The sequence below is a fragment of the Notolepis coatsorum genome, assembly GCF_963971535.1.
Source record: "Notolepis coatsorum genome assembly, chromosome: 19".
NCBI classification, from domain to species: domain Eukaryota; kingdom Metazoa; phylum Chordata; class Actinopteri; order Aulopiformes; family Paralepididae; genus Notolepis; species Notolepis coatsorum.
The window spans coordinates 75,662,287-75,688,149 of NC_140183.1; the positions used below are offsets into that span (position 1 = coordinate 75,662,287).

At 46.3% G+C, this 25,863-nt stretch overlaps 1 protein-coding gene across 1 annotated transcript in view; it reads left to right on the forward strand.

Annotated features, from left to right (window-relative positions):
- The first annotated feature begins 7,889 nt into the window (after window positions 1–7,889).
- The window catches only part of ahr1a (aryl hydrocarbon receptor 1a), a 45,872-nt gene continuing 27,898 nt past the window's right edge, over window positions 7,890–25,863 (forward strand). The window contains exons 1-4 of the mRNA XM_084336464.1: window positions 7,890–8,245; window positions 8,929–9,119; window positions 19,388–19,479; window positions 19,649–19,738. Of these exons, the coding sequence (XP_084192590.1) occupies window positions 8,196–8,245; window positions 8,929–9,119; window positions 19,388–19,479; window positions 19,649–19,738 (423 nt within the window). The 5' untranslated portion in view covers window positions 7,890–8,195. The remainder of the gene's footprint in view (window positions 8,246–8,928; window positions 9,120–19,387; window positions 19,480–19,648; window positions 19,739–25,863) is intronic.

Consider the following 25,863-nt stretch of genomic DNA (forward strand, 5'->3'; position numbering starts at 1 on the left):
GGCACGCAAATAAGCAACCGATCCGTAGGCTACTTCGGAGGCATCGCTGAAGACGTGTAGCTCAATCTCGCATGTCTCTGGCCTCACTGTGGATGGGAAGTAGCTGCGGCGTATATTGACACCTGGGAGTGAGCGGAGTTCCGTCTCCCACTCTCTCCATGTTGAGGCAAGGTGTGCGGGTATTGGGTCATCCCAGCCCTGGTCCTTGTCCCATAGTGCTCGTACAATCATCTTTGCCCTGGTGGTGTAGGGTAGAATACATCCCAGCGGGTCATATTGTCTGGCGAGTGTTCTGTACACACTCCGTCTGGTGGTCGGTATCGCCGCCGACCTTCCTTGCTCTGGAGCCAAGGGTTTGTGTCTATAGTGGAGCGAGTCTGTTTTGAAGCGCCAGACTAATCCTAGTGTCATTTCTTGGGCTTCTCCTGGGATTGTCGCCATCCAGGTCTCGCTGCTGGCAGCCTTGTCTGCGGAGGAGAGGCTGCGCAATACGTGCGGGTCACTGCTGGCCCACTGCCTGAGATCAAAGCCTCCTTTGATTAGGGAGGCGCGTAACTTGATTAAGAGAGCCTCGGCTTCTTCTTGAGTCGAGACGCTTTGTAGACAGTTGTCTACGTAGAAACTGTTCTTCACACTGTGTTGGACCTCTTCATCTGCTGCTGGGTCCTCTGTGACGTGTTTCTGTAGTGCAAATGTAGCACAGCACGGGCTGCATGTGGTTCCGAAGGGGAGTACTTCCCACTGGTAGATGGATGGGTTCTCATCTCCGATCTTCTCTCTCCATAGGAACCGTAGCAGAGGCTTGTCCTCCTCTACTAGTCTCACTTGCAAGAACATCCCTTTGATATCCCCGCTTATAGCCACCTTGTCCTGGCGGAAGCGCAGTAGCACGCCTAGTAGGGAGGGGCCGAGTGTGGGGCCGGGCAAGAGCTCTTTATTCAGATTTTGGGATCCGATCTGGTAGCTGCAGTTAAACACAATGCGATCCTTGCCATTGTGATGGACCTTGTGATGCGGCACGTACCATGATTCGGTCGTCTGATCTGCCTCTTTAATGTCAATCTTTGTTACGTGTCCCGCTGTGATTAGCTTCTCAATCTCAGCTCGGTACACACTCTGTTGAGCGGGGTCTTTGGCTAGGCGCCGCTCTGTGTTCAGTAGATAGCGCTCCGTGGCGTCTTTCTTTGCGTGAAAGGGGGGCATTCCCTCTCGCCTCAGGAGTGGAGTTGCGTATCTCATCACTCCGCCGACTGTGACTCTCTTTGTCCCCTGCTCGAGTAGGTGGATGGCGTAAATGTCTTCTTTAGAGCGAATGTCTTTCTTTTCGTTCTTAAAGGGCATTGTCTCTAGGGTCCATAGCCTCTCGACATGCTGCAGGAGAGTGGTGTCTTCTTCTGTCGTTCTGGAGTGGAAGCAGCTAGTGGCTGCGGTTCGGTTGAGAGATTTAGCGAGGGGGCCTTGTAATGTCCATCCTAGGCGGGTCTCGACTGCTGCAGGACAGCCTCTGGCTGCCCGTTGGCTGCGATAGTGAAGGAGACATTCTCGCCCTTTATCGTCTTTAAATCTCTTCTTATTGTCCGAATCGTCATTTCGTTCTTGCTCCCCCGCAGTCCCAGTTGAGTCGCAGCGGAGGCGAGCAGAAGGGTCTTCTCTGACCCGTCATCAAGGACGGCGTAAGTGTCCATGACTTTATCCTGGTAGCTCAATGTCACACGGACTACCTTTAAGAGCACTTGAGCTCCGTTGCTGCTGGCGGGGTCAATGTACATGACACTTGCCTTGGTGCCGCTCCGTGGTGCAGGTATAGGCCGTCTTCCGTTACTATCGTGTAGTATATCTAGATGGGCTCCATCGCACCGGCTGCACCTTTTCTTTAGGCGGCATTCGGCTGCCATGTGGGGCCGCGCACATCGATAACAGCGCCGGTTGGACTTTATCCATTGGCTCACTTCTTCTGCATTCATCTTTGTGAATGAGTCACATTGTGACAACCAGTGTTCTTTCTCACAGTAGGGACACGCTATCTTCCACTTCTCCTTTCTCGAGGGGGTGCTGTGACTCTTACTGCTCGGTACTGACTCTGATTGGTGCATGACAGTCACCGATCTTCTTCCATCACTTATTCTCCTGGGTCCCTCTCTGGAGCTTGGCGTGCTCCGCCCGAAGGTGTCCAGTCGTAAGCTGCTGACCTCTCTCGCCAGGAAGTCGGCCAGATCAAGGAGGGATGGCTCGGGGCCGTCGGGATCTCGGTAGTCCCTCTGCCGCCGAAAGCGCTCCTGTCTTGCGGGTGGCAGCTTCTCCAAAATCCTCTCAACGTTAGAGTTGGCGTACAGCTCATGCCTGCCCTTCTCCCGTTGAGCTCCCAGCATCCCCACCAGGGACTGCACTTTGATTGACAGGTCGTCTAGTGAGCGATTGTCTGTGGCTGGGGGTAGGCGGTCAATATGCCTTATCTCCTGGATTACGTAATCCCATATACGTCCATATCTTTGATCCAGCGCTGCAAGGGCCGCTGTGTATGGGGTCGAGGAGGTAGCATAGGCTAGCGCTATATTGTGCGCTCGCGGTACTTTCAGGTGCTTCAATAATATTGCATACTTGTGGCGTTCATCAGCGACATCCACCATCATTGTCTCTAAGCACATCCGGAGCTCCGTGTACTGTGCTCGACTCTCATAGGCGAAGTCTGGGAATGACGGCGTGGCGTTGTATGACGCCGTGGATGGCGGATACATCGGCGAGCGTTGGGGGAGAGACCTCCTGGGCGAGTCCCCTCCTGCGCCTCGCCGTGGGCTGGTACTGGCAGGGTACCATGGCCCGCTGGTCCAGGTACTGTTCCTCGGGGCTGGTCGTGCGTCGTGCTCACCCGTAAATAGAGTCGGGGGTCTGTAGCGCAGCGCCGCGGGGGTATAGCCTGGACTGTATGGGACCTCCTGGTCCGGTGGAGTACTGTGCTGTCGTCGGGCTTGGTTCTCCTCTTCTCCCTCTTCTTCTTCTATCAAATCTTCCAGATCTTGTAATCGTTTATTTAGCTTCTCCGCAGTGTAGGCCGCTCCTTCCTTGTAGCTGGGTCTCGCTTGGACCGGTATGGGAAGGGGGTCTGCGGGGGGGTCTAGACTCGGTCTGTTGGTCAAGTTCAGGGTCGCTTGCTCGTTGCGGTGACGCTGCTCTTGACTGCTGTCTCGACGAGTTCCTTGAGCCCCTGGCGGAGGGAGAGGGAGTTGTCCTTTTGATCAGCTGCTCTATTAGTTGCGCTTGTAGTCTGTCGCGCTCTGCGTCTCTTTGGGCACCGGCAGCGGCGCGCTGGGCGTCGGCCCGGTCTCTTGCCATATTCTCTTCCATCTGGAAGCGTCTCATCTCCAGACTTGTGCGCTGTTCTTCGCTCCGTTGCTGTGCTTGGAGGTGTTCGCGCTCGCTGGTCGCCTGGGCTTGGAGACGTTCGCGCTCACTAAGCGTCTGTGCTTGGAGCCGATCGCGTTCGGTAGAGGCTGTCAGGCTGACGAGGAACGCCTGTTGTAGTATCCTCTCCGCTTCGCTGGGGGAAGGCGGTAGTGGAGGTGAGCCGCTCCTGCGTGAACCGCTCCTGGGGGTACTCGTTGGGGAGTCCTGGAGCTCTAGTTCCTCGGCGCTCTCCTCTTCTTCTTCCGAGCAGAGTTCTCTCTCTGTAGGGTTGTCTTCCTCCCGGGGCGTGTCGGGGACTACTTCTTTAGTAGTGGCGGGGGGTAAAGGCATGTCAATTCCCTCCTGGTCCCCACCGTGGGCTTGGTCAGTTACATTAGGACCTACTAGGGCCTCTGTGGTCGGGGAAACCTGGTCGTTAAGGTCAGACATAATTTTACTTTCTACTTTTACCACGTTTACCGTTTGTCGAAGGCTAGGTAGTTGACTGACAGTGTAAGCCTCTAAGTACTGGGGTGTCTGTCGTCTGCGCCGCGGGCGTTCTAGGTTAGGAGGATCGTTTCGTGGAGTGTTCATCATAGGCCATTTCGATATTAATAACACTATATTAATATTACACTAGTTACCCTCCGGCTCGAAGGACCAATTGTAGCTGAGGGGTACAATTCCCTGACTGTATTGTTAGATATGATATTTAATACCACTACCTCATGTACTTTAACTTCTGGCCACCCAGTACAAGATATAAGTATGATGAACACTTTCCCACCTGATGAAACGAACCAACACAAATGTACCAAATCGAATATTTAATACAGCAAAAGGTGTATACAACATTCACTTAATTACATTTATGATTTGAAATATTGAATATGCACTTTTATGGCAAATGAGTATTCGTAGGTAAATCAACATTGAATGTCCAATCTCTGGTTGCGCAGGGAGTAAGTATACAACCTGGAATATTTAGGAAACGATAGCGATGGTACTTAAATGATTATAGCTGGATACACTAAAGGGGGGGGGGGGGTCCCGCTGGTTGTAAGACAGTAGGAGGGGGGGGTTAGAGAAGCCGCTGGCGGTATCCCATCTGGCCGACGGTGTCTTGGGAGAATCCAAAGTCTTAGACACAGTGCCCACAGAACCTCGGGCAGCAGACGAATACAGCTGGACCCTCTGTGGAACGGTATCTGCCGGTCCACAACGGAGAGACGTGGTGCGACCTCACGTGTAGAGCGCCGCCTCACCTGGAGTCCTCTCCGGGGGGTAATTCCAACACTCGACAGTGTTGGCCTTTATCCATGGAATAATCAAAGCACACAAAGCATAATCCAAGAGCCGTGGAAGGCTCGCCGTCGTCGGGTAGAGTAATCCAATATACAGGTCCAGTCACTCTTGACCCGGAGCTCCTCGGATGCAATCACCACTAGGGGTCTGACCAGCCTGGATAAGCGTCCAGATAACGTCAGGAACGATGGGGGTACTGATAACTGTAGAACTCGAACCGAACGATGCACCATACATAAATAGACTATTATTAGCTTAATAGAATACGTCCAACTCGACGGTATGGTGCCAAACTATGACCATTCAACTATTAATCTACACGATATCTCAATGCCTATTCTGGGCCAAGTAGGCCCTACTACACCGCACGTGCTTCGTGGGGAGGCTTTTGCGTCTGTCACTCTGTTGGAGGGTAAAGAACTGGACTAAAAGAAAGTTCTACTTTACGAGCGCCATATATATATGCGCTATGAACAAATAGTACCACACGTATTTCGCCCGACATATTACTGCGCGGAACCGGGGGTTTGCCTCGACATGTTAGGCGGCACGATTGAACTTGGACCTAGGGGTATGGCAACCTGGCGCCAGGTTCTCGTCCAATGGTAGAATGAAACTATTATGGGCTGTTTAGTAGAAACGGGGATATTCAATGCATATTGTACAAGGAATATACAGGGGATATCAAACGATATACAAATACAATTAAATATATATATATAAATAAATATACATATTCGGTTTAATCTGATCCTTCACAACACTAGTGTCCATATCTAAAACTAGTTCTACATACCTGTGTGATGGTGCCAGGGAACAACTCTGCATCATACTCCACAAGGACCCACTTTCCCACTTCCAAAACAGGTCCTGGCTCTGCATTCTCCTTATCTGACTCCACATTCGCTCCTATGAAGGAGCACTCTTTTGGGAGAAAGCATCTGCATGCACTGCCGCAGAAGCAGGATACGTCCCGGGTCTGGATTACCCCTGGTTTTGTAGATGTCAGCCATAAGCAGAAATTAAATAATAAATGTATTAAAAAAGCATATGAATCAATCAAGTTACGCCAACTTATGACAATTAATTAATGAATTAAAACACTCTAACAGGAGCACTCATCCAAGGGTACTACGACTATGCTTGCACCTCATGGTACCACTACCAAAGCACCTCAAAGGCACTAAAAACAAGACTACAAACATCACAAAACAAACTGGTCAGACTACTGCTTGACCGTACTCCTAAAACCCACCTCACCCCTGCCCATTTTGACAACCTATAGGATGGCTTAGAGTAGACGGCAGAGTACAGCAACTTGCAATGGGCCTGGTCTACAAGATACACTACACCACTAAGATACCCATGTACATGTCTAAATACTTCCCAAAGGTCAGTGAATACCACGACCACAACACCAGAGGGAGCTCCACAAATCATATTAAACCCAGATTTGGCTCAAACAAGGGACTAAACACATTATTCGCAATTATGCCACAACAATGTGGAACGCCCTACCCACAGCCGTAAATGAATGTGGAATCCCTACCCACCTTCAAAACCGCTCTCAAAGAGCACCTACGGAAAGCTGCAATTCGAAACTGGCCCCGGTAAATGTCCAACCCCCCCCCCCACACACAACCCCCTCCAATGTACAGTTTCTTCCCCCTCGAATGTATATATTTTCTTTTAGGATCTCTGTCTCTTAAACAGTACTGTATATTTGTATATCTTGTATGTCATAAATATCTGAATGTAACAGTACTGGAAACTTTTTGAAAATCTTCGTGGTAATGTTTGGTATTTTGTTGTTGTTGTTGTTGTTGTTGTTGTTGTTGTTGTTAGGGTTAGACTTCGGTCTAACAGACTCTAACTGGAAGCCTTCATGTTTTCCCTGTCGCAAAATTTAACCCCGGTTTGATTGATTGATTGATTGATTGATTGATTGATTGATTGATTGATTGATTGAAAACGTTAACAGATTGCAGAATGGGTACAATACAGTACGGCTCAAGGGGATGCAGACCAGAGAAAGACTTTGGTCTTGTTTACATCAGGGTCCCCCATTTTCAATTCATCATGACATTTATGACATACACGACATACAGATCTATCACGACAGACAGACCGAAGTCTAACCCTAACAACAACAACAACAACAACAACAACAACAACAACAACAAAATACCAAACATTACCACGAAGATTTTCAAAAAGTTTCCTGGTAGAGAAGGGAGGAGGATATAATATACTGTACTAGGTCAGTGAATACCACTATCACAACACCAGAGGGAGCTCCACAAATCATGTTAAACCCAGATTCGGCTCAAACAAGGGACTAAACACGTTTCGCAATTATGCCACATCAATGTGGAACGCCCTACCCAAAGCTGTAAAGGAATGTGAATCACTACCCACTTTCAAAACCACTCTTCTCAAGGAACACCTACGGGAGACTGCAATTCGAAACTGGCCCCTGTAAATGTCCTAACCCAACCCCCTCCAATGTACAGTAATTTACCTATGGTGTTGTCAATATTCCAATGTACAGTTTTGCTTGTTTGTACAGTGTTCCCCCCCCCAACCCCCTCCAATGTAAATTACCTAGTATGGTTGTCAATATCCCAATGTACAGTTTTGCTTGTACAGTTGTACAGTGTTCCCCCCCCCAACCCCTCCCTACCCAACCCCCCCCCCCCCCACACAACCCCACCCAACCTCCTCCAATGTACAGTTTGTACGTCAAATGTATATACTCCCTTTTCTGGACTCTTTTTGTATCACAAACAGTACTGTATTTGCAAATCTGGTATGTCATAAATGTATAGATGTAGCAGTACTGTCTATCTGTATGTCATGTATGTCATATTTGTCCTGATGAATTGAAAATGGGGGACCCTGATGTAAACAAGACGAAAATCTTTCTCTGGTCTGCATCCCCTTAACAATTGTGTGTATTGAGCTGTACTGTATTGTACCCTTTCTGCAATCTGTTAATAAAGTTTTCAATCAATCAATCAATCAATCAAGCTACAGCTGAGCTGTCCTGCCAGGAACCTTATTGGCTGGAACGGCACAGGAACGCCCAGCTGTCCCGCCAGGAACCTTATTGGCTGGAACGGCACAGGAACGCCCACGCGTGCACCGGGGAGGGACACCCGCATCGAGAGGCTGATAGCATCATAGCTAGATTACACATTTCTACCAGCTGATGTGATGTTAGTTTTGTGTGTTTGAGAGATAACTTACGTTATTTTCCGTTGCGGTCCATTATGGACTCACCTAACATTTTCCGCAAGCATGCGGGTTTCAACTTTTCGTGCAGTATTTTATACTAAACGAGTTAAAAGTAGATGGCTACTACAGTGTCATATCTGCTATGCTAACTCTATAATAGCCGAGTGTGTAGTAACGGGTAGGTGGTTTACTGACACAGGAAGTCAACACCAGCTCATTAACTATAACGTTATAGCTAGATCAGACAGGACTAGATGTCTGAAATGTGAAACATGAATACCGCAAATTACGCAAACCGTAAAAGGAAAAAGCCCCAAAAAAGGTAAGGACTTTCTCAGGTGAAGTTAACATTAACGTTAGTTGGCAAGTGTTGTGACGTTACTTTAACGTATCCATACGTGAATGTGCAGTAAAGACCATGTAAGTTAGTTTTGGGAAACTCTGAAAAGTGAAAAGATGCTATTCATGGTTTATTTTCACAACTGAATCAACTAACTAACGTTACTCCCTCGAGGAAATTGGGCCGCTGTTACACTGAAGCCATCCAATATGAATTGAAAATGGGGGACCCTGATGTAAACAAGACAAACGTCTTTCTCTGGTCTGCATCCCCTTAACAATTGTGTGTATTGAGCCGTACTGTATTGTACCCATTCTGCAATCTGTTAAATAAAGTTTTCATTCATTCAGCTAGGAAGCCGACTGAAAAGTTGTTGTCGTTGTTGTTTACTTTGACAGGGCCCAAAATAGTTTACAAACTAAAAAACAAATTGACCATTGAAAAATGTATCCTCTATATATATATATATACTAGGTTAACCTTTGGTTCATAGTGCCTCAAAATTATTTTGTATTCATTTACGATGACATAAAATAGATTAAGTATAACAATTGGGCTACATGTGTAGGAAATGGAGTTGTGTTGTGGAAAGTGCCCTAATCGCTGGTTAATGTCTCTCGTCAAACTGCATAAGTGCACCTTTTAAAGATCCTCTCCTCCTGCAGTGTGAAGACTGTCACAGCCGCAGATTGTGCCATATCGAATCCTTCCAAGAGACACAGGGAACGCTTGAATGGGGAGTTGGAGAGGCTAGCCGACCTGCTCCCTTTCCCCCAGGATGTGGTGTCTAAGCTGGACAAGCTGACGGTCCTGAGGCTCTCGGTCAGCTTCCTCCGCGCCAAGAGCCATCTCAGTGGTAAGGCATGACGGGAGTTCATTTAGCCCACTGCACTAGCTTTGTTTTCCCAATAAGGCATTCATACAGTGAACCAGGGAGAGGGACAGTAATAGACAAGCAAGTGGCTGGAGGGACAACAAGGCAGGGCTGAGCAATGGGGTCAAAGTTAAGAGATGAAATGGCATGGACATTTCATATCACGCGTATAGTGAATACATTTATCACAGTTTTACAGTGTTATTACGGTGCTATTAAATGAACATGCTGACATTATGAGAAATGCGTTTACAGTCTTCTCCAGAGTTGACAAGAAGATGGATACTAATTTCCTCTGTGCATTCAGTAGAAAGCTATCCGGCTGCAAGCTAATCTAGCTAATCTATTTTAGCACGAATGAATGGAATATATATATATATATATATATATATGTAAGGGATAATGTATAGCTACGAGGTCATTGTCGCAAAATAATTGACCGACACTGCGCTCTGGAACACAGAGGCGCAGCCGAGGTGTTCTAAACGCAGTGAAGGTCAATTATTTTGCGACAATGACCGAGTATAGCTATACATTATCCCGCTTATTACATGGCTAACTTACTAACAATATACCTAATTAATTTGACACCATCGACAAGACGAGATCAAATGCAGACGCAGTTGTTCTGTGGCTCCTCTGTCATCGCCGGCAGCCGGCAGGTGTGTGGACTTGATTGCACTGATGTAGTGCAGCTGTGCATAATGGTAATGCTTAGCTTTCGTGACTGCAATCAAAATGCTTGATTGTGATTGGCCAATAGCGCTCTGTTGCCCCTAACAGCGGTCATTATTGCGCGTTGCCCATGACAGCGGTGAATTATCGAGAAATAATTGACCGCTGTCAGGGGCAACCGAGCGCTATTGACCAATCACAATCAAGCATTTTGGCGAATGTTAAAACGCCATGTAATAAATATATATATGGGTCACTAGCCTAGCTTAAAACTCCGGGAGAGGTGTTTTTGGCCAACAGCTAGGCTAGTGATCCATATCTGCTTTCATTAATTTGTCCATTAATTACTTTTAGTGCTAAAGTAATAGAGTTACATAGGTCTGAACTTGAGTTGTTAAAAAACTTGTTACTCAAGTTTTTCTTTAGTAGTTAGTAGTCCAGAGGTACTATTTCCCCAGAAGGTGGTATGGCTTACAAATCCAGACGGAGCCATAGCCTGAAGCCTTATGTAGTACATATCCAAATTTCATAAAGATCCATTCAGAAATGAGTGATTAGGAGTGATTTTGGTAAACTGTGTACAAAGAAAAACTCAGTTTTCTCATAGACTTCAATTCATTCGGCTGTTTTGCTCTTCCTGTTTTTGTGTTTCTTCGTGTTTTTAGTTTTTTTTAATTTAGATCCCCATGTGGGGTATCATTGGAAAGCCACCCTCATTGGTTACAATGATCCACAATAATTTTTGAGATTGGATCTAGATTGACGGAACTACTGCAGCCTGAGTCGTGAGTGGTATTTTGCGCAATACCGTGTACTTTGCACAAGCCTCAAATACCGGCATGTAACTCGAGAACCGCTGAATGGATTTTGTCGCTATCGACAGGCAACAAATAAGCCTTCAATTCGATATATATATTGTATTACAAAATATGCACACCCGAGCCACTAGGGGTCACCAAAGTGCCGATTGCAAAAAATCTGAAAAACTTCCCATATGAGGGACGTTGCAGCTTAAGAGGTTGTTAATGACAAATCAGTCGAGATGTCCGTTTAACATCCCTGTCACCATAATGGGCGGCACAGTGGTGTAGTGGTTAACACTGTTGCCTCACAGCTGTTGTGGGTTCGATTCCCGCTTGTGGACCAGGTTGCCGTGTTGCCCAGGTGGGGTATCTCCCGGGCCTTTCTGTGTGGAGTTTGCATGTTCTCCCCGTGCTCGCAAGGGTTTCCCCTCCTGATAAGATAAACCCAATGGAAAAACATGCAAAACAGATCGCTAACGCTGTCCTGTCCCTGACGAAGACGGACAGGAGCACTTGGATTGGTCCCCGGGTGTGGCGCTCGCCGCAGCCCTTGTCTGTTCCCGGCTGCCCTTGGGGGGAAGGATGACGGGATGGGAGGTGCAGAGAACATTTCGTCAGCAATTAATCATCAGTGTTAATCTGATGACAAATAAAGACTTATACTTATATTGTTACTGCCAAGTCTAGAGGACAGAGTGCTCCATGTTGGACAACAACACCACTTTCCAACAACGGCCTTGACCGGGGCTCGAACCGGTGATCTTCTGATCATGAGTCTGGTGCTTCCGGACTACTATCTCTAACGTTATATCTCTTATATCTCTCTCTCACTTTCTCACACACACACACACACACACACACACACACACACACACACACACACACACACACACACACACACACACACACACACACACACACACACACACACACACACACACACACACACACACACACACACACACACACACACACACACACACACACACACACACACACACACACACACACACACACACACACACACACACACACACACACACACACACACACACACACACACACACACACACACACACACACACACACACACACACACACACACACACACACACACACACACACACACACACACACACACACACACACACACACACACACACACACACACACACACACACACACACACACACACACACACACACACACACACACACACACACACACACACACACACACACACACACACACACACACACACACACACACACACACACACACACACACACACACACACACACACACACACACACACACACCTACAAACACACACCTACAACACACACACACACACACACACACACACACACACACACACACACACACACACACACACACACACACTATCTACTGTAAGTTGCATTTGAGCCTGTGCAGCGAGCCCATCCACAATTTACATACTGTAATAAATACAGATAATAATAATTAATAATACATTTATTTGATTATAGAGCCTTACACATGGTATCTCAAAGCACTTTACAGACATTGCATTACAGTACATGGACAAACACAGTACATGTACATTCACAACGACAACATGGTGGGGATACTACAGAGAGAGGGAGACAGCTTAGAGACAAAACAGAAAAAAATAAATAATATATAGGTGTGTACAGATGTGTAAATGTAAGTGTTGGAGGGTCAGGAGTGAGGGTATGCAAGGTTCAACAGGTGGGTTTTGAGGTGGGACTTATATGTTTCTATGGATGGTGCTTCTTTGATGTGTGATGGGAGTTGATTCCAGAGTCTGGGAGCAGAGGAGGAGAATTATTTGTTTTCTATGGACTTAAGGCGGTAGTGTGGTGTGCTCAGAAGGGCTAAGTTGGATGAGCGGAGGGAGTATAGGGAGTGTAGGGTTGAAGGAGGTTATAGATGTAAGCAGGTGCTAGGAAGTGGAGGGCTTTGTAAGTGAGGAGACCGATCTTAAAGTCAATCATATACTTAACAGGGAGCCAGTGAAGTGAGGAGAGGACAGGTGTGATGTGGGTGAACTTGGGGCAACAGGTTATGATGCGGGCTGAGGTGTTCTGTAACTAATTGAAGTTTATGGAGGGATTTAGATGTTGAGCCAATGAGCAATGTATTACAGTAATTTAGACGGGAGAAAATTAGGACATGAACCAGTTTTTCAGTGTTGGAGGGGTACAATAGTGGTCTAATGAGAAATGTTCCTGAGGTCAGGTGAAAGTAACCTCATTCCCAGTTTTATCTCCTCCGTGAGATAAAGCCTGGTAAAGAACTACGGCCGAAAGTGTGTCTATGGGGTAGAATGTGTATGTACTTCCCCTGGAAGCTGCCTCCGAACGGACCAAACTATTCCCGAATCCTCTCGGCAAACAAGCTAGAACGTCCTGGTCATGTAGTAAATTCTTCAGGCAAAGCCGTTGCAGTGGTTTAAACGAGGACATATTGTGCACTTCACACGTTCTATAATTGTTTTGTCGAAACCGGAAAGCCTGTAGCCTGTTTTTGATTGATTGAATTGATTGAAAACTTTATTAACAGATTGCAGAATGGGTACAATACAGTACAGCTCAATACACACAATTGTTAAGGGGATGCAGACCAGAGAAAGACTTTCGTCTTGTTTACATCAGGGTCCCCCATTTTCAATTCATCAGGACATATATGACATACATGACATACAGATAGTCAGTACTGCTACATCTATACATTTATGACATACCAGATTTGCAAATACAGTACTGTTTGTGATACAGAAGGAGTCAAGAAAAGGGAGTATATACATTTGACGTAGAAACTGTACATTGGAGGAGGTTGGGTGGGGGGGGGTTGGGTACATTGGGATATTGTCAACCATACTGGGTAATTTACATTGGAGGTGGTTGGGGGGGGGGGGGGGGGGCACACTGTATAAACAAGTAAAACTGTACATTGAGGGGGGGGGGGGAGGAGACACTGTACAAACAAACAAAATTGTACATTGGACTATTGACAACCATACTAGGTAAATTACTGTACATTGGAGGGGGTTGGGTTAGGATATTTACAGGGGCCAGTGTTGAATTGCAGTCTCCCGTAGGTGTCCCTTGAGAGAGGTTTTGAAAGTGGGTAGTGATCCACATTCCTTTACAGCTTTGGGTAGGGCGTTCCACATTGATGTGGCATAATTGCGAAACGTGTTTAGTCCCTTATTTGAGCCGAATCTGGGTTTAACATGATTTGTGGAGCTCCCTCTGGTGTTGTGATCGTGGTATTCACTGACCTTTGGGAAGTATTTTGACATGTACATGGGTACCTTGGTCGTGTAGTGTATCTTGTAGACCAGGCCCATTGCAAGTTGCTGTACTCTGTCGTCTACTCTAAGCCATCCTAGGTTGTCAAAGTGGGCAGGGGTGAGGTGGGTTCTAGGAGTAAGGTCAAGCAGTAGTACTTCCTGTACTTCCATTTACACACTTTAGGAGGCATATCTTTACCAGCCTAAGGTGAAAGTAACATGTCTTGGTGATGTTATTGATGTGTGGTTCGAATGATAGTTTGGGGTCAAATAGAACACCCAAGTTTTTCACTGTGGGGGAAGGGAGGATAGAGTGGTTGTTGATGGATATGGAGCAGTGAGACAGACAAGCCATGACATTTTGCCCCAAGTGTTGCGGTTGTTCCCTTTCATTGCAATTTTCTTTCTGCAATGTTCTGCAGACAGGGCTATCTTAATCAGGCTATCTTCCATTAACTTACCATTAGCACTTTTATAAAAACTAAAACACGACAATACTAACCTCAGTACTTACACAATCAGACAGAAGCTACTAACCTGAATACCCTCAGTACCTACACAATCAGACAGAAGCTACCAACCCTACTACCATCAGTACCTACTACCTACCTACACAATCAAACAGAATATTCAAGCTACTAACTCTACTACCCTCAGTACCTACACAATCAGACAAACGCTACCAACCCTACTACCCTCAGTACCTACACAATCAGACAGAAGCTACCAACCCTACTACCATCAGTACCTATTACCTACCTACACAATCAAACAGAATATTCAAGCTACTAACCCTACTACCCTCAGTACCTACACAATCAGACAAAAGCTACCAACCCTACTACCCTCAGTACCTACACAATCAGACAGAAGCTACCAACCCTACTAGCCTCAGTACCTACACAATCAGACAGAAGCTACCAACCCTACTAGCCTCAGTACCTACACATCAGACAGAAGCTACTAACCCTACTACCATCAGTACCTACACAATCAGACAGAAGCTACCAACCCACTACCATAAGTACCTACACAATCAGACCGAAGCTACCAACCCCACTACCATCTGTGTATACTAGGGCTGTCTTAAATACTTCGAAGCTTCGTTCGATGGGCATGGGATTCGAATATGAAAATAACATTTGAATATATAAAAAAAAAAAAAAAATTGTTGCAAAATCAACTCTGCCTCTCTTTGTTAACTACAACAAACTGTTTGTTATTTAAGATGAGGTCAGACTCGGCACTGACAGATTTGTGTTCATTGTGCTGCTTTTATAAAGCCTCAAATGACTGCTTACAATATTTCATGAAAGCAAAGTGTTTCGTTTGTCTAAGATTTAAAAAGGTTTAAACTTAAGCTAAAGAGACTACCGTAGTTTTATCTGGTCTCACAGCGGCTAAAAAGCTGATAGCATCGCGATGGTTTCAACCGGAAAAAAATTGCCGGAAGGTATGGGTTCTTATCTATCTCGATGTGATTTATCTAGAAATATCTACAGCAAGAATTTTAGGTGTCAGTGAAACCAAAATTGCAATCTGGTTAGAAGTGGTGGAGAGAATAAAAGCTAGCATATGAATTGTAGTGCCTGGTTAGGAACGAATGATAATGGAGGTTTATCCAAGTGGGGGTCCGGGGGGGTGAGCAAGCGAGAGCATATGTATGTAAGGTATTAGATAGCAAGTATTAGGTATATATCTCGTATACTACATTTATTTAAATGGTGATTTCATTGGATGTTTACTGTTAATGCTTGTGTGTCTAATTTGATGTTATGTTTAAAAAATACAAAAAAATTAAAAATACAAAAAAAAAAGTTTAAACTTTACAGCACTGACAAAGTTGAACAAAGTGCTGTACAAGTCCCACAACATAAAAAAAATAAAATGTAAAAAAAATATATATATATTTCAAATGTTTATTTATTTTTTTATCTCGAAGCTTCGAATTAAAATTGAATCTCGGCCCCGAAGCTTCAAATTCCAAAAAAATATTCGGAGGTCAGCCCTAGTGTCTACACAATCGGAGAGATGCTACTAACCCTAAGACCCCAGTACCTACAGAAGCTACTAACCCTAATACCCACATTCTATGCTTTTAGAACCTACTGTTCAGTGGGTTCATCCAGTAGGTCATACGTTGGCTCCTACTGTGCAGTAGGGAAGTTACGTTTTTGTCCCGCCAACAGAAACAATATGCAGCATCTAGCTTACATCATTTGTGAAGAACAGACGAAAGTAAACTGTTAATCCACGTACACTTGAAAAGCACATTGTCCGCATTGGGGCTTAAATTGGCCACTTGTTTTGGTTGTAGAGTACGTCAGTGAAGTCATGGGGCGACAGTGGCTCAGGAGGTAGAGCAGTCGTCTGGCAATCCGGAGGTTCCCGGTTCGATTCCCGCTCCTCCCAGGCAGCGTGTCGATGTGTCCTTGAGCAAGATACTTAACCCCTAATTGCTCCCGATGAGCAGGTTGGCACCTTGCATGGTTTCCTCTGCTGTTGGTGTGTGAATGTGAGTGAATGGGTAAAATGTGACTGAGTAACTAATTGTAAAGCGCTTTGGATAAAAACGCTATATAAAAAAGTAGCCATTTACCATTGCCATTTTGGGGTATATAAATCCACTTCCTGAAAGTAACCAAAGCATGCCCAATGAAACCAAGGAGGGTAAATGGAGGCGATGTCACTTTACGTCAAAAGAATCTGAGCATGTGCTGTAACCCCCTCCCATTAGGTGACTCACTGGTGACTTGGTCTCCAATATATCAACCTGGAAGATGGCAGTCCGGTGATCTTAAGATTACTGAAGGGGTACCCAAATAATGCCTACTCAGCCATCAAAGAATACAGAAAGACCTGAAAAGACCATACTCACAGCAAATGTTATTGTATTGTATTATTGCAGAACAATATTATCTTCTCAGTAAGATGTCAAAGAGACGGCAATTCGATTTTCCTTTGCCATCCTCACAGTGGGGGGGGGGGGGGGGGGGGAGGATTTTACTGCTCAGCTGCCCTGAAAACGTCTCGTTAGCATAATATGTCTAAATATATGTCTCACACGGCAGTAGAATGGCTTTTGTTAGCATTATTACCGTCAATAGCCACCCTCGAGCAAATTAACTAGTTTGGAGCCTGTGCTTTCAGTGGATAATGCTAATACAACCGGTTTGTCGGTCAATTGAAGCCTCAGTGACATATCTTTGCCGCCCTCACTTTGCGCTGCGTGTGTTGGAAGACCAACGACAGACTGAAACTCTGCCACAGGGTCCGTCCCTTTCATCACATCGACTGCTCACTGCTCTGTCGTAGTGAGCGGTGACCTTTCTCTGGTGCGTGGTGGAGGCAACCTGTCTTGTGGTTTGGTGCACAAATAGCTCAACGGAACAAGATACAATGGTGCTGTATATATTGTATAAATATACATTTATATATTTATATTTAACACATATATATATATATATATATACACACACACACATATACATATCTGTCTGAACATACCTGCATACAATCCTTCTATATACCTACTTATACACCTGCATATAACCCTGTATGAGAGCATGTACAATAATGCTGTATATACCATATATATATATATATATATATATATATATATATATATACCATCCACATCTGTCTGTACATACCTACATATAATCATTTTTACATATCTGTAGATACTATATCTATATCTGTAGATATCCCTTACCTACTCGTACTAGTTACGCTGCTGGCCAGCATGACTTAGTACCATAGTGTCTTTATACATTTATCACTGTATATATTAATAGTATACTACAACTCTGTACATACATCTGATTAGTACTATACTCAGTAGTACTCATTTATATATTTTATACCCAGTTCACCTGTACATTGTATATTGCTGTTGCACTTTACTGTCACATTTGCACTCTGTTACATTTGGTAGCCAAACCTCTTTTTGTTGTACTGTACTTGTGCTGTATAATAATGACTACATTTGAATCTAATCTAATACAAAATATGTAGCCTACTAGCCTAGGTTCCTCCTGTATTTAGGGACAAACACGAGGCCTATGTTAGAAGTAAAACTAAGAACACTCTAAACTTGGGATAATCACTGTAATTCTGACTGTGATTGCTGAGCCTCATTTACCCGGTGGGATGGATGGTTTGTTTATCTCTTTGGCCCCTGTAGGCCTACGCGCAGGATTTCTGGACTTTCAGTGTTTAGTCTTCTCCAGGAACTCTGGTGATTACCCAGACTCCCGACGGGGCTGGCCTGGGGGGTTTGCGTGAGTAATCTAGAACAGACTTGTTGAACTGTTGACTCTTGAGGAGGATGGGTTTGGAAACAGTTTGATAGTTGTTGGCTCACAATTACACTTAATCCGAGTGAATTATGAGAACGCACATCCTCCAAAAGCTCTTTTCAATCAGTGCCGGCATCTCGAGAATAACTTCATGAAAGCAAACAGAGATTACCGCACATGATATAATGGCTACTCCTGTGCTTTATTTCCCCCAAAATAAAACATTATTTAGTAGCATTATATTGTGTGCAGTAACTTTTTCTTTTTTAAACCTGTATATATTCCTCCTAATACACCTCCGCCAGAGGTTGATGTGAAATGGATGCTAGGGAGTATTCCTTTGGTCGTAGTAGAGCGACTTAGCGTGGTCGGCTTAGCAGGGGGAACCTGTCAAAGATATGATTTCACTGCTGCAAAGTAGCTCATCGTCGTCTTGTAGTAAGTTTGAAATCCTCCCATGCACCTTGTCAATATGGTGTTGAACAGCCCCAACTGAATAATAGAATTTCAGTATAATTTAGGTCTGGTCTAGGATGTAGGTTAGATTAAAATGTATTGTCATTATACATCACAAGTACAGTACAACAAAAATAAGTTTGGCTTCCAAACAGAGTGCAAATGTTTAGAGTGAGAGACATCACATTGATGATACAAAACTGAGAGGGGTGTCTTGACATTTTGGGGAGAGGTGGGGGAGGGTTTATTGGGGTTGAGGGTAGGAAGGGAAGATGGGTAAGGGAGATCAGAGAGGTGGAGGAAGGGAGTTCTATCTTCCACAATACCCCATCAATTAGGGCATTGTATTGCTTACAGTTACAATTATTAAACAGTTATTATCTGATTTATCTGGTTACATAGGCTACATTCACACTGCAGTGCTCAATTCAGATTTATTCCCCAGATCACATTTTCTTCCTGTTCACATTATTTTTCTATATGTGGCCAATATCAGATTCCAGCTCCTGAACTGACCCGCATGCGCCAAAGAATTGTGACAAATGTCAATCTAGAGGGACGTAAAAGACGCATCAAAGTCGCATGACTGTGTTCAGACTGAGGTTGCATTGTAAAAAGAAAAAAAGAGAATCTGACCTGTATCTGATTTAGGACCACATATGAAAGATCTAGATTGTTTGTTTAAAAAAAATATATATATATTTTCTTTTTCAGTTTCCCTGAAGTCTGCAAATGTTCAGCACCCAGAGGGTAATGGTTTGAAGAAACACGGAGTGGACCTTCTAGAAGGAGAGCTTCTGCTGCGGGTTGGTCTCATCTCCACCAGGGTTCATCAGCTCAAATACATGTCATCCATTATAATACTCCCAAGGGGGGGGGGGGGCACAGTCACCTGAGCTAAGCTTTCCCACACGGCAACCATAGAGTACGCGGCACAAACCTGTGTCCATGTGATTCTACCGTGTCTCCTCTCAGGTACTGAATGGCTTTGTGCTGGTGGTGACCGCTGGAGGCAACATCTTCTATGCATCTTCCACCATCCAGGATTACCTGGGCTTTCACCAGGTAACAAGCTCTTTTATATCCAAGCAAATTGCTGTGGCTTGTTTTGTCAAGCTTGGCAAGTATATACAAAGCTCTATAACGAACCGCTGCGGGTTCCGAGGGTTACGTCAAAACGTCCGAAGGGATCAACAGAAAGCCCAAAGGCGTGTAACTGTTCCGCAACAGTAAGTGACTTCCGGGGTAGGCCTGATTGGCCCCGACAAGGCACGTGACGCGCAACTTTCTCTGCCGCGCGGCACGCGGCAGAGCTTACGGAATTACGTAACCGTCCAAATACGCCATGACTCTCATTCGGTGCTATAGCTCACCTGGCAGAGCAGCGGTCCTGCGATCCTGCGGTCCGTTGTTGGTGAGTTCGAATCCCATCAAAACTTTTTTTTTTAACGTGATTTTTTTTTTTAACGTGTATTCTTTCGCCGGTTAAGGTTAGGCATGGTTAAGGTTAAGGTTAAGGTTAGGCATTGTTTCGGAGTTGGTTAAGGTTAGAACGGTTAAGTTTAGGCGCTGTTAAGGAGCTGGTTAAGGTTAGAGTTTGTCTTAGAGAATGGCAATATTCTTTCTATCATGGTTAAGGTTAAGGTTAAGGTTAGGCATTGTTTCGGAGTTGGTTAAGGTTAGAACGGTTAAGTTTAGGCGCTGTTAAGGAGCTGGTTAAGGTTAGAGTTTGTGTTAGAGAATGGCAATAGACAGCCTATTTCCGCGCGACAGCTCTCAGCAGCCTCGTTGCGCGTCCTGAGTTTGCCGCGTCACGTGCCTGTCGGGGCCAATCAGGCCTACCCCGAAAGTCACTTACTGTTGCGGAACAGGTACACGCAGCCCAAAGAGGCTCGACAGGCTGGTGAGGTGAAAACATGGCTGCTGAAATATGGTATAAAATTAGCATTTTCTCTCCAAAGTCTCCTTTCAAATCCTCCAGGCGAGATGTTCTTCTGTGGTTTTCTGGAAAAAACTCAACGAACACTCTGTGCTGCACCCACTGGTCACCAATCAAACGTATTACTATCGCTGTTTGTTAATAACCACACAGTTAATCGGGTCAAGGTGCTGATCTTATTGGCGACCAGTGGCGGCAGCACAGAGCATTCGTCGACTGGAGGATTTCAAAGGAGACTTTGGAGAGAAAAGGGTCATTTTATACTGTATTTCAGCAGCCATGTTTTCACCCCACCGGTCTTTGTCGAGACTCTTTGAGCTTTCTGTTTATCCCTTCGACAACACTATGCGAACATGCAATAATTAGTTAGGATGAGTTTTGAAGTAACCCTCAGAATCTGCGGCGGTTCGTTAGAGAGCTTTGTATATGTAATGTATACCAAGCTCGTCAATAGAGCTACTGTGGGGTCTACTGTTTTCATTTTACCTTGTCACTAGTCTGATTGTCTTGTTTTTGTTGTATAGCAATTTTTGGTGCGTGAAATCTCACAAGACATCTGTTGTGAAGGATCAGATTAAACCGAATATATATATTTATTTATGGATATATATTTAATAGTATTTGTATATCGTTTGATATCCCTTGTATATTCCTTGTACATATACACTGAATATCCCTTTATTCTACTACAGCCCATAATAGTTCATTCTCTTATTGGACAAAAGGACCAGGCGCCAGGGACAAGCCCCTGGCGTTCAAGTTCAAAGGTACCGACGAGACATGCCCTTACTAGCCTCAGCTCCGCGCAGGAATACGGCTACCGAAAGCAGAGCGGCACTACTTGTCCACTGTGCATATAAATATGGCGCAAGAAATGTAGAATTCCTCTTAGTCCTTTACCCTTCTACCCAACTAAGTAACAAGACGTGAAGCCTCACCCCACGATACCGCGTGCGGTGTAGTACGGCCTGTTTGGCCTTAGAGTAGCAGTGAGACCTCGTGTGAATTAATAGCTGAATTGCCAGAGTTTGGCACCGTATTTCTATTAAGTAATAATAGTCTATTATGTATGGTGCATCGTTCGGTTAGAGTTCTAAAGTGAGCAGCACCCCCATCGTTTCCTCGCGTTATCTAGAGTCTTAACCAGGCTGGGCAGACCACGCGTGGTGCTTTCATCCGAGGAGTTCTGGGCGAGGACGAGTGGACCTGCACATTGGATTACCTACCCCGACGACTGCTGAGCCCTATACGGCATGGAATATCTATTTGCTTTGGTGCTTTGATTTGTGGAGCGGATAATCGCCAACACCGGTGAGTGTTGGATTTACCCCGAGAGGAGCCAAGGTGAGACGGCGCTCAGACCAGACTGAGGTCGCCTCGCTTCTTCTTCGTTGTGGACCGACAGCGACAGCTACAGCTATCGTCTACAAGAGAGCCCAAGTGTATTCATCTGTGGATCAAGGTTCCACGGGCACTGTTTTCTGTACCTGAATTCTCCCTGGAAATCGTTGACCAGACGGGATACAGCCGACGGCTCTCCTACCCCCCCTACTGGCTTACAACCGGCGGGACCCCTTCAGTATATTATCCAGCTATAATCATTAAGTGACCATCGCTATAATCCCCTAAGAGCCAGGTTGTATACTTGCTTCCTGTGTAACCAGAGATTGGACATTCAGTGTTGATTTGCATACAAGTACTCATTTGCCTTACAAGAGCATTCAATTCAAATCATAAATGTAATAAGTAATTATTATATGTACCTTTTGCTATATATTAAATATTTGACTTATACCTTTGTGTGGACCTGATTTCATATGTGGGAAAGTGTTCATCATACTTAGATATCGTGTACTGTATGGCCAGTAATTAAAGTACATAAAGCGGTAGTGGTTTAATGATACCATACTTATCAATACAGTCAGGGAATTGTACCCCTCAGTTACAATTGGTCCTTCGAGCCGGAGGGTAATCGGTGTAATATTAATATAGTGGTATTAATATTGAAATGGCCTATGATGAACACTCCACGAAACGGTCCTCCTAAAGTAGAACGCCCGCAACGTAGACGACAGCCACCTCAGTACTTAGAGGATTACGCTGTCAGTAAACTACCTAGCCTTCTACAAACAGTAAACGCAGTAAAAGTAGAAAGTAAAATTATGTCCAACAACCCTATCAACCAGGATACCCCGACCACAGAGGCCCTAGTGGGTTCTAATGTAACTGACCAAGCTCACGGTGGGGACCAGGAGGGAACTGACACGACTTTACCCCCCGCCAATACCGAAGAAGTAGTCCCCCCAGAGCTCCGGGAGGAAGACAACCCTCCAGAGGTGGAACTCTGCACGGAACAAGATGAGGAGAGCGCCGAGGAGATAGAGCTCCAGGACTCCCCAACGAGTACAGCCAGGAGCGGCTCACCTCTACAAGCGTCTTCCCCCAGCGAGGCGGAGAGGATGCTGTCACAGGCGTTCCTCGTCAGCCTGACAGCCTCTACCGAACGCGATCGACTCCAGGGTGAACGCGATCGACTCCAGGGTAAACGCGATCGACTCCAAACACAGCAACGGAGCGAAGAAGAGCACATACGCCTGGAGATGAGACGCCTTCAGACGGAAGAGAATATGGCAAGAGACCGGTCCGACACCCAGCGTGCCGCTGACGGTGCCCAAAGAGAAGCAGAGCGCGACATCGCTCTCATCCAGCGCGAAGCCGAGCGCGACAGACTACAAGCGCAGCTAATGGAGCAGCTGATCACCAGGGCAACACCCCCTCCCTCCACAAGGGGTTCCAGAGCCTCGTCAAGACACACGTCAAGGGCACCCTCCCCTAACCGATTAGGCGACCTTGAACTCGACCACCAGAGAGAGTCTACACCCCCCTCCGAACTCCTTCCCCGACCGGTCCAAGTGAGACCCAGCTACAAGGAAGGAACGGCGGACACGGCGGAGAGGCTAAATAAACGACTACAGGATCTAGATGACCTGGCAGAAGAAGAAGAGGGAGAAGAGGAGAGTCAAGCCCGACAGCAGCACATTACTCCACAGGACCAGGAGGTCCAGTACAGCCCAGGCTATACCCCCGCGGCTCCGCGCTACAGACCCCCGACTCGACTCACGGGTGAGCATGACGCACGACCAGTCCCGAGGAATAGCACCTGGACCAGCGGGCCATGGTACCCTGCCAGTACCAGCCCACCGAGAGGCGTAAGAAGGGACTCGCCCAGGAGGCCTCTCTCCCAACGCTCACCGATGTGCCAGCCATCCATGGCGTCATACATTGGCACACCGACGTTTCCAGACTTCACCCATGAGAATCGAGCACAGTACACGGAGCTCCGGATGTGCTTAGAGACAATGATGGTGGATGTCGCTGATGAACGCCACAAGTATGCAATATTATTGAAGCACCTGAAAGTGCCCCGAGCGCACAACATAGCGCTGGCCTATGCCACCTCTACGACCCCATACACCGCGGCTCTAGCAGCGCTGGACCAGAGATATGGACGTATATGGGATTACGTAATACAGGAGATAAGGCATATTGATCGCCTACCCCCAGCAACAGACAATCGCTCACTAGACGACCTGTCTATAAAAGTACAATCCCTGGTAGGGATGCTGGGGGCGCAACGAGAAAAGGGTATGCACGAACTATACGCAAACTCGAACGTCGAGAGGATTTTAGAGAAGCTGCCGCCCGCCCGACAGGAACGCTTCAGGCGGCAAAGAGACCACCGTGATCCTAACGGTCCCGAGCCATCCCTCCTAGATTTAGCCGACTTCCTGGCGAGAGAAGTCAGCAGCCTACTGCTGGATACGTTCGTGCGGAGCACGCCAAGCTCCAGAGAGGGACCTAGGAGAGTAAACGATGGCCGAAGATCGGTGACTGTCATGCACCAATCAGAATCAGTACCGAGCAGCAAGAACCACAGTAACCCCTCGATGAAAGAGAAGTGGAAGATGGTGTGCCCGTACTGCGAGAAGGAACACTGGTTGTCACAATGTGACCAGTTCAAGAAGATGACCGCTGAAGAAACAAGTCACTGGATAAAGTCCAACAGGCGCTGTTACCGATGTGCGCGCAGTCACATGGCAGCCGAGTGCCGCCTAAAGAAGAGGTGTAGTCGGTGTGACGGAGCCCATCTGGATGTCCTACACGACAGTAACAAAAGAAAGCCTGCACCATCCAACAGCACAAAGGCAAGTGTTATGTACATTGACCCCGCTAGCAGCAGCGGCGCCCAGGTGCTCTTAAAGGTGGTCCGTGTAACCCTGAGTTACCAAGACAAGATCATGGACACTTACGCCGTCCTTGATGACGGGTCAGAGAAGACCCTTCTCCTCGCGTCCGCTGCGGCCCAGCTGGGGCTACGGGGGAGCGAGAACCAGATGACTATTCGGACAATAAGACGAGATCTAAAGACGATAAAGGGCGAGAATGTCTCCTTCACTATCGCAGCAAGCGGGCAGCCAGAGAGACGGTACAGGATTACTAATGCTTTCACCAGCCAAGAAATAGGACTATCGCAGTACACCTACCCCATCGCCAAGCTGATGGAGAAATATGTGCACCTGCGTCAACTTCCTATCCCGCTCATAGACGGCGCCACCCCGACCCTGCTGATAGGCTCCGACCATGCAGACCTCATAGTCCCGATAGACCGGGTCCATACAGGACCCAGAGGTTGTCCTGCAGCAGTCGAGACCCGCCTAGGATGGACGTTACAAGGCCCCCTCGCCAAGTCTCTTAACCGAACAGCAGCCACTGGCTGCCTCCACTCCAGAGCGACAGAAGGAGACACCACACTCCTGCAGCATGTAGAGAGGCTATGGACACTAGAGACAATGCCCTTTAAGAACGAAAAGAAAGACATTCGTTCTAAGGAAGATATCTACGCTATAGCCCTCCTCGAGCACGGGACAAAGAGAGTCAACGTCAGCGGAGTGATGAGATACGCAACTCCACTCCTGAGGCGAGAGGGAATGCCCACCTTTCGTGCTACAAAAGAGGCGACGGAGCGGTATCTATTGAACACAGAGCGGCGCCTAGCCAAAGACCCCGCTCAAGAAGCTGTGTACCGCGCTGAGATTAACAAATTAATCACAGCGGGACACATAAAGAAAATTGACATTAAAGAGGCCGATCAGACGACCGAATCATGGTACGTGCCGCACCACAAGGTCCACCACAACGGCAAGGATCGCATTGTGTTTAACTGCAGCTACCAGATCGGATCACAAAATCT